A 14,061-nucleotide genomic window follows, 5' to 3' on the forward strand; every position below is an offset into this window, starting at 1 on the left:
ACAAGCATATATGGAATACATATGTATTTTATAAAGGCAGATGTTTTTTCTTATTTTAACAAATATAGAGGGTCTGATTCATGGGTTTATGCGCCAAAAAAACGAACGGGAATTTGTGTGCCTTTCTGCCTACAAATCCTCATTTGTTAAACAGAGATTTGCGGGCAGAATAGCACACAAATTCCAGTTTTTCGGCAAACAAATTCCATGAATCAGCCCCTAAATGTCATCTATAGTTCCAGTGATAACAGAACTACTGGTATCATATAATGTTAGTTCTTTTGCCCCTGAGAGCTGTGCATTTATGACTCCTGTAAATGCTGGTTGTCATGGTGCAAGTTCTTTGAGGTTTAGTTTCCAACAGCCACATGTTCATACATCCCTCCCCCCCTGAGTGATTCCAGCCACTTTCCATCACACTCTCTAGAGCATATTTCTTGTACATTTAATGATGTATTTATTGTGGCCTAATCTCAGAGGCAGATGGCAGTTGTAAATGGGGAGTATTTGTTTTTATCACCCAGGCCTGTTTCTGAAGACAAGGCAACAGTTAGCATCATAATAGTTATGGTAGAGCTTCAAAGCCACTGATCACACTTTTCTCATGGGAATGCACACCATCCCCTCCCTATTGCTGTACTGCTGTAGCTGTGAGGAAGGAATGCCATTTGGCTGTCCATGCTTCAGTTAGTTTCATTAAAGAATTCAGATTTTACGGTCATTTTATTTTCCTCTTGCTTATACGTTTTCACAAAACAGGGCAACATTATACCATTTCTATTTGCAATTGAAGACTTATATCTTTAACATCTTTGTATGTTTCATTTATACAAAGCTGATTCTCAGTCCTGTGAAGGAAAATATAAACAATGCAGGGCCCAATTCGGTTTTCACTTTCCTATAAACTGTTGTGCTTTTCATCCCAGATTGTTTTTCCAGTTAAGAAATTATTGCTGGATTCTTCCATGTAACTGAAAATATTTCTTTTTGTGCTTGTCATTTACTTTGGACATATACTCTTGTTATAGGTGGGCTGCTAACATCGAACATTTCCTTGAATGTGACTTCTTCAGATGCTGTACACAGACCACAGCTTACATCTTTTGTTTTTAATTTTGTGCTTTTCTCTGCGCCCTTTTCTTTGGTGTAGATTTTCCTACAATACAATCTATTCTCCTGTACACAGGGCCATCTAACAGTTTTTGGGGGATAGGGCACAGACTGCCTTGCCGACCCCCCGAAACCTATGCCCCCCCCCTAAACCCATGTCCCCTTCCACCTCCCAACACTTGTGTATAGGCACCATACAAATGGCCAATAAATAAATAAATAAAACACCCATGCCTTCTTCAAATCTGCAAAATGAAGGGATTAAATTCCTGGAGTCAAATTCAACAAATACTCGCCTAGGCTTTAAATGGATTATGTAATTGTTAATAAAACATAAATATTACACATATCTTTGACCCATTTCCCCAAGAGGATGCTATGCTAAAGACTGTTTCACTTTGTTTAAACTAGAACACCTATTGAAAAATAGAGTAACACACTCTCTACTTGGAACCCACTGCTTCTTGCTCCCTGTGTCTTACACTCCTCCACGTGTACCCACACTCGCATTCCGACCCACTCTCTGTGCACTGCTGGAGATACCAGCCTACTCCAGGGGGCCTCAAAATATATCCTCACAAGTTCCTCCTTGTCCAAAGGAACCCAGTATCAAGACGTAGCCCAATGGCCACACTGCGCTACATGAAGCAATAATGAGCAGAGCTGTACTAGGATTCGACCAGAGGTTTCGATCCCGAGGATCCTCTCACTCCCAATGTACTCTAGCCATGATACTACTGTGTGGACTTACCTTATCAAGTTCTCCACGCTGAGGATATGTGGAAATAACCATGGCAGACAAGTCCAAAGCAAATAAATATAGGGACGAATATCATGGAATGTGCAAATCTAAAGCAAGCAACACCAGAGGACGTGAAGCCCAAGTGCAAGGTAATGCCATCCAGACTGTAACTGGTAGAGTCCATGACACCAGTTAATACACTCCCTTTATTGGCATTAGATGTTATCTCTACTGATGCACAGTAATGAGCATTAGAGAAACTGAGGAAGAGGAACGTCCAATAACCCTGGTATTGTGTCTACATTCTCATCTAAAACCCGTTGCATTCACATCTTTTGTTTGGTCTGTTAGGCTGTGGCACTTGCACCATCTATAAGCCGCAAGTATTGCATTAGAGTGCAGAAAAGAAATAGCAAATGAGGATGGACACAAGGCTTGTGGGTGTTGTTTTGTTATTTGACCCCCCCATTGACTGCTCATGGCCATGCTTATCCCTATGACCACTCCCACCCATTTCCTGCCTGTCTCCTCCCAAAACACTGCCTCACAGGACATTTTAGATGTTTCTTTAATAAAGATTTACCGTAAACACTGCTCGAAGTGCCTACCAGTTTTCTTTTCAAAGCAGTCTTCTGAGAGTGAATGACTTAATTGGAGCAGTAAACACGTTGGCAGCAGTAAACGCTCTACTGGTCTAATAAAAATGTCTTAAACAGGTCTGCCTTCAACCACTCTATAAGCAGTATGTGTTTTGTGTCCTTCACTGAAGTCCTTTTGAAACAAGCATTGGCAAAGCCAAACGTTTTGGCTTGTGTCTCAGTATTAGGCATTTGCCAGGTACTGCTATTAGAGGCACAGGTTTTTGCAAAATTTTTAACCCGCTACCTACACAAAATCTCAAGCTTTTGGCATTGCCAATACTTGTTTTCAATATAGAAAAGCCTCCAAGTGCTGTTCTGGAAGTGTTGTCTAAGTTCATATGTTTTTGAATTCCTGCAACTACACCTTTTTGTTATCTTTGCATACAGGACTGAGTGTGGGCTGTGTGCAATCTAATTATCAACGTTCCTTTTTACTCTCCTCCCTTACGCTGTGGGATATATTTGCCCAAAAAGAATGAAACTGCATTTAGCCACGTTGGGCCTAAAAAGAAATGTAGGCCATTGAAAACACGCTGAGATGAATGTCAAACTGAAATGGCAGTATTTCATTTGCATCTGCCACATATCATAATGCTGTTTCAAATAAAGAGAAATCCACTTCCTGATTGGGCATTGCATAAAGCCAAGAAAATTAAAGGCATTTTCTACACGGAAAGCATGGCATTTGCAAACACAGATGTGGATGTGCGTGCAATGGGCAGCTGAAATAATAGACACATGGAGTTAAAATTTCCCTTGACAAAAGGAACATAGCATGATGAGAAAATGAACAAGTGCCGGCAAGATGCAATTATATTAAAAAGGCCTCATGTGCCCAAGGAAATGTAACCTTCACAAAGATAAGTGTCTGTTTCTAGAGGCATGCCTTGAGTGCCTGTTCTTTGAGATAAACAATAAGATGGCCATTAGCCCTGAGAGAAGAAAGGCTGATGGGATAATTGCAGGCTAAAATCAACAACAGAGCGACCGAGACTAGAGCAAATGCTCCAAGAAGAAGATAAACTTAGCTGTGAAATGAAAGGCAGGATCTGCATATATGTTTGAAGATTCCCATTAGTTTAAACAGACAATCATATTTTTTAATTTTCTCAAGATTCATAAGTCAGACCGTAATGGTACAAGTATCACTACACAACAGCTGAAGAGACCTATTTATTGAAGTAACCCATAACAAGATTCAACCTTGGGCACAAGAGTCACAACCTAAAATGTGTTTTTAACTTCCCAGAAAATGTTACAAAGCAGATTTGGGAATGTGATAACCTAATAATGTAGACATCTAGGTAGAACATTTGATGTTCATAACTATTATAATTTTTGTGTAAACTGCAAATAATTGCTGTTTGCACCTGCAACCTCCTGCCAAGACGGGAGTTTGTTCACATAGTTTGGAGAATTAACCCTTTTCTGTTATGGGGATAGTCACACTTTGTTTCGTATTGCCTTTGCCAAAAGTAAATTACTGCAAGTCTTTTGTAACCTGAGCCATGCAGCTGGCACCATGCACAGGCCATCTATGTCCTTTTGAAACTTTTAAGTATTTGATTTTTTTAGGAAGACTAAAATGGACCAAATTGCAAACCTGATGTAAAGAAGCATGGAGCCACTGAGCCACGGCCCACAGATGTTGGTGAATCCAGTAGGGCAGGAAGCAGCTGGTGTCAATAAGAATCCAGGAGCATTTCAGAGCCAGTGAGCCACAGGACAAAGATTCTGGTGACTCCACTCACACAGGAAGGAGTTGGTGTCAATAAGCACCCAGGAGCACCATGGAGCCAGTGAGCCACGGCCCACAGATGCCCGTGACTCCAGTAGCGCAGAAAAAAGCTATATTCAATAAGCATACAGGAACACCGAAGAGCCAGTGAGCTATGGCCCATGGATGCCGGTGACTAGAGAAGCGCAGGAAGGCGCTGGTGTCAATAAACATCCAGAAGCAACGCGGAGCCAGTGAGCCATGTGTCCGGATACTGCTGTAGAGCAGGACGGAGCTGGTGTCAATAAGCATCCAGGAACACCGTGGAGGCAGTCAGCCATGGCCCACAGCTGCCTGTGACTTCAGTAGCACAGGAAGGAGCTGGTGTCAATAAGCATCCAGGAGCACCGTAGAGCCAGTGAGCCATGTTGCCGGTGAGCCCAGACATGCCAAAAGGAAGACCTGGGGCCTCATTAAGAGTTTGGAGGTAGCCATGGTGCTATTAGAAACATGGCTGCCTCCAAACCAGGCTCCATTACCGGGTTCCTGCAATGGGGACTTACCGGGTCATTCCGACATAGGAGGACCAGGTAATTCCTCCTTGCAGGAACCATTCTCCCCATTCCCATTTGAGCCCCCATAGGGCTTAATGGGAATGGGGAGGGAGGTAATAACAGGCACATAACAAGCGGCCCGTTATTACCTCCCTCTTCCCCTCGCGGGACTCGGAAAAGACGTCTGGTTTTACCAGACGTCTGATCCGGGTCCTGCAAAGGGAACCTCGTAATCGGCGCTCCCATAATGAAGGGGGCCGGCCCCCTTCATTCCGGGAGATCCAGGGTCATAATGAGGCCCCTGAACTTCTTTTACCAGTTGTGCAGAGAGGAGCATGAATCCACATTACAAGAAAAGGGACTTGTTTGTGAGTTTAGTGCCCCAAGGATCATGTGAGGTGCTGCTTTGTAGGGTTAAAGCCCCATCACATGAATTCATTTAGCTTATTTTATGGGGCGGTTTAGTGCTTCCCAGTGCACTTCACAGCCTTGGAAAATAAGTGATGCTTCACATTCTTTTTATTGGCTGGCACGAATTGCAGTGAGGGCTGTCCTACAGCATATTTCGTGTTATATTGTGCCTGCTATGTATGCTTCGTGCAGCAGCACATGCAGAACTAATGCGGGGAGCACAACCAAACAGTGTCAGAGCTCAGAATCATAAGCAGCACGTTATACAAGTGGCGAGGAGGCACAAGGAGCAAGCATTCGCCAGATTCCATTTGAGGAATCCCGTTATGGCAATTCAAGGGCATGCAGAAAGCCAAGACTGTCACTGAATAACCCGTTTTGTTTGGGGCTGGTTACTGCTTATCTCCAGCATCCGTTGCATCCGGGCCTCTGTCTCTCCACTGACCACTACAGGATCTGTGGTGCTGCTTTGCTGCTGGCCCGGCCTGCTGCTTCAGCCCCTCGTGCTTGGCTTGTTGCATGTGCGGTCTCGGTCTTGCAGGGAAACTGATAGCAGGTGCTGAGGCTGAGCAGATCCTCAGCCATATTGAACATGAGCTGGCAGACAGCCACACCCAAAAGGACCCACCATGGCCAGCTTCCAAGCCGCACACAGTGAACTTGTGTCCCAAAGCCAGCACTTGATTGGTTGCTGGGGGCTGCGGGCAGGGAGGGGAAACAGTGCCAGCCTGTCACCCGGCTGGGTACCGGACTCCCCCACCCCCAAGCTCCTGTCCCCTCCAAGTTGCACAACAGGTGGGCCCTCCCCAGGATGGGGGCATGTGCCCTGTTTGCCCCCCCAATAAAGACATCACTGTGTAAACGCTTATCCTCTTTTGTTCTCCTGGTTATATCTCCGACCTCCTCCTAACCTAAATACACATCCCTCCTCCATCCACCCTTCTCACTTCTCCTGATGTTCCTCCTCACCTTACCCTCCTTTCTTCTTCTGATGTTCCTCCTCTTCACCTTCTCCTCACCTCTCCCAAGGTTCCTTCTTATCAGCTCTTTGTCACTCTTCCAGTTGTGCCTCCTCACCCCCTGCTACTGTCATCATTCACTTTACCACCTCACTGACGAGGCCCAACCAGGCAGAAACACGTGTCTGGGGTTGTTGTTGGTACTTTGTTCAGAAGAGAATTGCCAGGCATTTCATTGCTGGACTGCCCTTGGGCAGGACAAAGACTGATATGTAGTGGACATTTCTCTTCTGTGAAAGGATGGTGAGCTAAAGACTCTGGTCGAGACTCTAACCTGGGATATAGGCCGGTAGTAGAGAAACTCCCAGAACTCCTCTTGTTTATACATAAAAGTTTCAAACATCCCCTCCAAATGGTACTCTCCCTTTACTCGACTATGCGAGTGGGCGAGTAGACTTTGTGAGCCCTGAATGAGTATCTGTAAAATGTAAAAGGTTAGCTGCATGAATGAACACAATAACTAGATATGATAAAAAAGGCTCTGAAAACAGTTTGGCCAGCTGTCTCCTGCCAGTGGTGATATATAAGGAAATCTATGGAGGCTCACTACAGTGTATGGGTTTGTAGTAAATCTTTAGATTTACAGACAAGATGGAATTATAGTTAACTACTTTGTGTAAACATCTAGTTCGATTTGTGTATTCATTATGTAAGAGGAACAGAAGTAAGACACAAAGTAGAGTAGGTGCCGTAGCAGGCAGAGAACTGCGCAAACTACATGAAATATTGAAGTTTACTGCCCCCTCAATTTCACGGTATCTGGTATAAAGCAACAGGGTGATAAGATAGAATGTCAAGGAGTATGGGATCAGCTCATTGGTTGAGCACCAGTTGCACAGATTAATGCAACCAGAAGGTCACAGAACTAGGTTTGCCATCAAAAGCATTTAGCTGTGTGATCATGTACATTTTCAAGTGTTCACTCATCAATGCGATACATCATCCCCAACAAAATGAAATGAACACTGTGAGATTTAGATACACTAACCAAAACTTTAATGTAAAGCATGGAGACAATACAGTAATTGTGCATTATGTAACAACTTCAATTTTTAGAAATGGAATTGCACGACTGTCAAGTCTTTGCCAGACATGATATAGTTAGCTCAATACAAGTATCACCCTGATTACTTCTGGTTTGCAATTTTGTGAAAAAAAAATAATAATCTTGCCTCGTTTTCTCTCTCCCATTCTTTCTTTCTCTCTCGTTCTCATTCTTACTCTCTTTCTCTCACTCTCTTGTTTGCTCTCTCTCTCGCTCTCTCTCCATTACCCCCTTGAAACTTGCTGAAAGCATAGAAAAGAGGGTGAAGAGAGCCCTGAGGCAAGAGAGGCATGCAGGGTAAGCTGTGCTTTCATTGGACAGGGTAACTTAAATAGCTAGCTTTGCTACACAAGTTTCAACTTAATTAGCAAACCTACAGAATTGCATCGCAAATTGCTATACGATACAGCTTATTTTATGCCTTGCAAAGACTTTTTATATTTCTTTCACTGTCTCTACCTCCTGCTCTATCTTGCCTTCACTTTCTCTTTCCATCATTCTCTCTTTCTGTGGCGCTTTCTCACTCTTGTCTTTCAACAAATCCCCATTTCAATCCCACTAATTCTTTTGTACCTCTATGGACCCGCTCTCCCTCGCTCTCTCTTGCGAACACACATGCACACACACACACACACACACACGCACATACACCCATTCTCACCTATGCTTATTCCCTCTTTCTGCATGACCAGTCACACACACATTCACACACAGGTGCACCTGCTGTTTCGCTATTTCTCTGTGTGTTTTCAGTCACACAGATACACGCGCTCCCATTCCCTCTTATGCTCATTCCTTTTTCTGCATGACCAGTCACACACACATTCACACACAGGTGTAACCGCTGTTTCTCTATTTCACTCTGTGTGTTTCAAGACACTCCTCTCGTTTTTGCTCTCTCTCACACACACAGATACACACACTCCCATTTTCTCTTATGCTTAGTCCCTCTTTCTGCATGACAAGTCACACACACATTCAAACACAGGCACACCTGCTATTTCTCTTTGTGGTTCCAATCACACAGATACAAGCGCTCGCATTGCCTCCTATGCTTATTCCCTCTTTCAGCATGACCAGTCACACACACATTCACACACAGGTGCACTTGCTGTTTCTCTGTGTGTGTTTCCAGTCACCCCCCTCTCTTTTACTTTCTCTTTCTCACCATCTTTCTCCATCTCTACTTCTATCTCCATACACTCAACACACAAACTACAAAATGCACATGTACCCTCACACTGTACCCACATTCTCTGACTACACAGAGAGCCACACACCGGTGTTATGGTGCCTTTAAGAGAAATGGTCCTGAGACGTCAGCACGTCTTCTAAATAAAAGGGGCGTCACAATACGTGTGCAGTTCAGAGCAGGAGCGGACCCTGATACACAAGCACCGCTTCCTGGGTGTCATTATGGGAGAGGAAAGGTCAAGTCTAGTGGCCCGTGTGCATGAAAGCACACAATAACTTGCTCACTATGCATGCATTCAAACAGCGTGCATACACCCATTAGTCTGCATGCATTCACACAGTATGCATAGCGGCTCACAGTGCAAACATTAGACCTCCATCCACACAATGCACATAAATCCTCATAATGCACATATATGCCAAACTGTGAAAGGCACCTGCAGTGTGCCTAGACCCCCTTACTGCACATAAACCCACATAAGGCACACACACATTCCCCCTAACACTTTGCATACATCTACCCACTGCGTATGCACCCAGACTGTGAAAGCCCTCACACTCTGAACATACACACATATACACCGACATGCCTCACAACTCAATGGATACACAATTGACAAAACTTCTGGGTTTTCCAACGGTTGCTTAAGAATGTCTTCAAACACACCCTCTCGGAAGAAGACTTTATGAACCAACCTCACTTTCTTAACTGTGTCAAATCCACCTTTTCAGAAGGGGCCTGTTAGGGAGAATTCTCTCTCTCTTTAGGCTGAATTTCCTAACCTAGTGAGTCCCCCAGCAGCGTTGCTGGATTTCCGGAGTTTGTTTCTTTTCTCCTGCCAAGAGTGAGACTCTTTTTCCTCCCACTCTTGGACATGATTTATGGTATTCCTTTGACTGGTAATGTGTTTTATGGGCTATGGGGCCCTTTACTCTATAGGGTCTCATGTGTCTTTCCTATGTGTGTTACACAGCACCGTCCGTGCAGTAACACAGGGGTGTCATAGTGACACCCCACCATAGACTCCATACCCTGGGACCGACTACTGTCTCCCAGGGCATGTAAAGTCAGCATTGGCTTTACTAGTCCCAGATTATTAACAGAAACCAGTACAAACCATCATATTGTGGACGTACTGGTCGGGGCAATTCGATTGCCCCGGGGTCTGTTAGTCGAGGGGGCACGTCTCCGTCCCCCCTGATCGAGTTTTGGCTGGTGGCAATGGAAGCTCCTTTTTATATTCGACCGCAAATATTTTCCTATGGGATTTTCCCCATTGTTCGAGGCTACCAACTTTAATTATTTAATTCTCATAGCCTCGAACATACCGCCGATTTATCTAATTAATATTAATTCTCCGGTTGGTATTTTTTGCCAAGACTCGATTAAAAAATGGCGTGTGTGTTCTCTTCTGTGACTCCAACCCAAGTCGAGCCCTTTGTTCCACTTTTTGGCGGGCTTCTCCACAGAAGCCTCCAAAAGTGGTGCCACTCTGTCTGGGTACCACAGGGGATGTTGGAGGGGGTTTAGGCACCCTGGACTGAGTTACCTTGATAACTCAAGTCGCACTCTTGTGTGATTGGCCCAAGTGGTGAGCCGGCCGGCTCACCACTTAGCATGTTTGAATGACAGCTAGGCTGAGTGAATGGGGGTTTTCTGCATAAAAGCAGGGCTTTGGGGACTGGAACTTCAGAAGTCGCCACAGGACCTGAGAATCCGACGAGGGAGAAGCTGAGCAGACCTACCACGACAACACCACCGGTAGAGCCCTGCAGAACCGACTCACCACTTCCCGACGACAGAGAAGATCTCCCGGCTGGAGAGGCTTCTTCTCCTGACTGGTGGGCACAACCAGTTTCCCTTTCTTTCTTCGCACCCCAGCCCGGTTTGTGGTCGAACTGCCCGTGCCAAGCAACCCGGCAGCCGGAGAGCCACTCACCACTGAACCGCAAATCACCGGACCGCTCCTTGTACCTGAGAAACTCTGTGGCTGGTTTCTTCCCTGGCAGTGCAACGGACTCCTGTCTTCCTCCACGACGAGATCCTCTCTACCCCCGGACGAAGCACCGACTTGCATCCGCTGCCAGGAACAACTGCCCCCGCTGGAGCGTTCTCACCACTTTAAGGTACCGTGTCCGCCAGGCCTCCCTTTCTAAAGATTGCTACAAGGTAATAATAACCCCTTAACCTTCTGGACTGGGCTGGCCGCCTTGACCCTCTAACTGGTCCCTTTCTTTGGTCCAACTCCTTTTTGAACCTTTACAAGACTTTTGTGCACTGCAACCGTGTGACCTTGGACACATTTCGTTTGGATCCTCTGAAAGTGGATCCGGCCTCTTGAACTCTAACTTCACGGTTTTACTTAGAGTGCCATCTACGTTAAGCGCTCACCGCTGTCTGAAAATAAGTGGGGCTTTACTTAAGACTTGTCTAATATTCTTTTAAGGGAGTGTATTTCTTTTAGTGACCGTGTTTTTGAATTGCTTACTATTAGTGCCTGTGTGTTTTTCTAGATGTGGTTTTAAATAAATAATTATATCTCTTTTACACCAAGCCCTGGTCAGTGTTAACTTGTTCTACGGTGTTCCCTTGATCTATTGTGAATACTCTGTATACCTCCTAACTCTTCTTGAGGGAAGTCTGACTGCTCAGCCACAGCTTCCAAGTGAATCTGTGTGGTACAGACTGCTACCAAGTGGGTTTACTGCCAAACACCTGTAGTCCTAAATCTTTTGCAGTGGTCCCAGAGGGAACTGCACAGGTTTCTGCCTAACAGGGCCCCCCACATATCATACCGATTTGAAGCTACCCCGTCTGAGGAGGAAAGATCTTGCAGACAGGTGACCATAAAAAACACAACTTTATCACTTCCATAGAAAGCAGCAGAAAAATGATCAGTGGCTAATTATTAATACAATTCCACGTTCTGATGGCCATGACTATCAGGGGTTGGAAAGGGTTAATCTATATGTTTGGTCCGCTCTGTCACCTCTTACATGGAGATGGACGATCACGTGGTCCAAATTCTAAATAAATACTCATTGCCTTGAAGTTGTCATAAGGTGACAAACTGTTACTCATCAGATCACTTAATATATAACCACAAAAGTCAATACTGCTTTCTTTGCAGATGCTTCTTGTATTGAGTGCATTTCTCCTCAAGATTCAAGGCACTCATAGACCAAGTCACATGATCTGAGTATACAATGTACAGTCAGAGTGGTGGACTGGCCTATGGGGAACTCTGGTGAGATCCTGGTGAGCCTCTACACCCTGGGCCTCTTTTCAGTGGGTGCCTTGTTTTGTTTTCCTGCTCCTCTTACACTCTCTCTCCCCGTCATCCCACCTCTTTCTCCCATGTCTCCTCATCCCCACAAACCTTTCAAAGCATTGTTTATAAAGCTTACATTACAATATTTCTATTCTATATCCATTTTGTGTCATGTGTAACACATTTTAATTTCTCTATAGGGGCAAATAGTCTTCAAAATCTTATGTAGAGGGGTTCACCTTGCTCACTACATTCACTTGCACAGTGTAATATGGGGCCATTTTGAAAAACATTTCCATGGTCACTTTTTGTTCTCAGTCCAACCCAGTGCTGTCCCCTTACTGCTACTGTACCTGGCATGATGACATCAGTACATTCAATGCTACAGGGTCTCCGACAGCACTTCTGTCCTTTTGGACACTCACAATCACAGGTGCAGGAGGTTTTCACTGGAATAATGTCGCACAAGTTTTCTGGCTTGGGGCAGGTACCGGGTCTCTCTGAAAATAAGAATGCAAAAGGGTGATAATTAGAGAATCATCGGCTGCAACCTGAATGAAACAATCCATTTCTCTAACCTATTTTTCAGTATCCTAAGACTATGAGCTCCATAACAGCAGGGGCTATTAAAATACCCTTCCCTTGTGCCATCAAGACAGTCCACTGCTTTTGTCGTCTCTTCTGGGCGGTTGCTCAAGGCTTTGAGAATTTCCAAAATGTGTGTGGAATAGATTTAGGCTAGGAGAGGCCTTTTGGGGTTTTGTGGAGTGCAAGACCTTAATGAGTGAAACAATTTCAGTTTTGTTGCTCTAAAAGGGGTAGAGAATTGTATTCCTGGGACAAACAGACATTTTTAGCAAAGGATTCCATATCCAAATGACAAGTTTGCGAATATGGCCACAATGCTGCTACATGTTTTTACGCCACTATAGGAAAAGAATAGCAGATCTACAGCAGGCATCAAGGAATGAATCAGGAAAGTGATCACTTTCAGCCTGGAAGCACATCCTTGATCATACCAAACCCTCTGTACCATCATTTTGCATTCCACTTAAATTATATAGAAACTCCATCTCACCACCAGGAAGACCAGTTGTTTCTCTCTGTGAATTGCTGCAGGAACCACATAGTCAACATAATGACACTTTTCTACAAAGTTGTTGCCCTGACACCCTACCACTGATTAACTTAGTGGAAGACACACCAATCATCCCTCTTTAAATATAATGGTTACATTGGATGTTGAAGCCTTATATATACTTCCTCACCGGGCACCAGAGATACAGCACAATAAGAATGCCTGAGCCTAATTCTGTTCATGTTCTTTTTTGTCTAGCTCCCAGCCTCTACCGCATCCGCGAAGCCCAAGAGTACGTACAGGCAATTTATGCCCCCACGATTTTACATCCTCACTTTCACAAACAAGACTGGGTGGCGTGGTGAAGTGGTGGTGAAGGGTTCCTCCCATACCTCACTTCTCCACTTACTACCTACCCTACCACATTTCTGTGTTCTTCATAGTGATCGAAAATACAAGAGGACAGAAAGAAATATCATTGAAGCAGTGACTCTGAGGAGAAGCCCGAACAGGAAAAGGGCAAACACGACTTTTTCTGAAGCTGTTTTGCTGTTTTGTGCTAATTGGACTAAATTGGATTGAAATGGTCCAAATCCTGCACTAGCTGTGCACTTGCTGTGCATAAAGACTTGTATCTGGCGAATTTAACTACACAGCACACCAGGGAGGCGGTGCATTGGTGGTGCCCTGAAATTGCTGCCTACACCTTTAACAGAAGCCTGTGGGGAAGACACACCCACCAGGAAGCAGTGTATTTAACCCGCCCCCACCAGCCCTTGCGGCGAGAAGCCAGAACGTGAAAAGGGCAAACGCGACTTCTTTTGAAGCTGTTTTGCTGTTGTGCTGGGGTGCTTGGGTGAGTGGAGCAGAGGCATTCCATTTGGTGAATCTAAGTATACGGCACACACGGGAGATCTTGCAACGTGCACCTTTATTGGCACTTATCGCAGCCTGTGGAGGCGCGAGAGACTGTTGGAGGCTATCTCCTTTGATCTCGCATCCGCGCATCCATTAACGGGAGCCTTCTGTTTGGCTGCTCTCCCCCACTAAACATTGCAACAGCTTTGGGCTTATCGATGCCTCGGAGGGAAGGTGTGGAAACACGGTCTTGTGGGCGGAGTGGAGCCAAGACCTGTGTTGTTCCAGCAAAGACCATGACAACGAAAAATAACCCATCAACTCAAGTAAGCAAAAAGTCTTTCACTGTGTGTTCGAAGCTTCTAAGGTCTCCTACAACAAACAAACAATGTTTAAATGATTTGCAGTTCAATGATGATG

General features: G+C 44.9%; 1 protein-coding gene across 1 annotated transcript in view; it reads right to left on the minus strand.

Annotated features, from left to right (window-relative positions):
• LOC138452783 (WAP four-disulfide core domain protein 3-like) overlaps positions 1 to 14,061 on the minus strand; it is a 253,499-nt gene that overhangs the window by 150,442 nt on the left and 88,996 nt on the right. Inside the window, exon 4 of the mRNA XM_069605123.1 lies at positions 12,059 to 12,205. Within this exon, the coding sequence (XP_069461224.1) occupies positions 12,059 to 12,205 (147 nt within the window). The remainder of the gene's footprint in view (positions 1 to 12,058; positions 12,206 to 14,061) is intronic.

This window comes from Ambystoma mexicanum, chromosome 4p (genome assembly GCF_040938575.1).
Source record: "Ambystoma mexicanum isolate Mex_15411 chromosome 4p, UKY_AmexF1_1, whole genome shotgun sequence".
NCBI lineage: Eukaryota > Metazoa > Chordata > Amphibia > Caudata > Ambystomatidae > Ambystoma > Ambystoma mexicanum.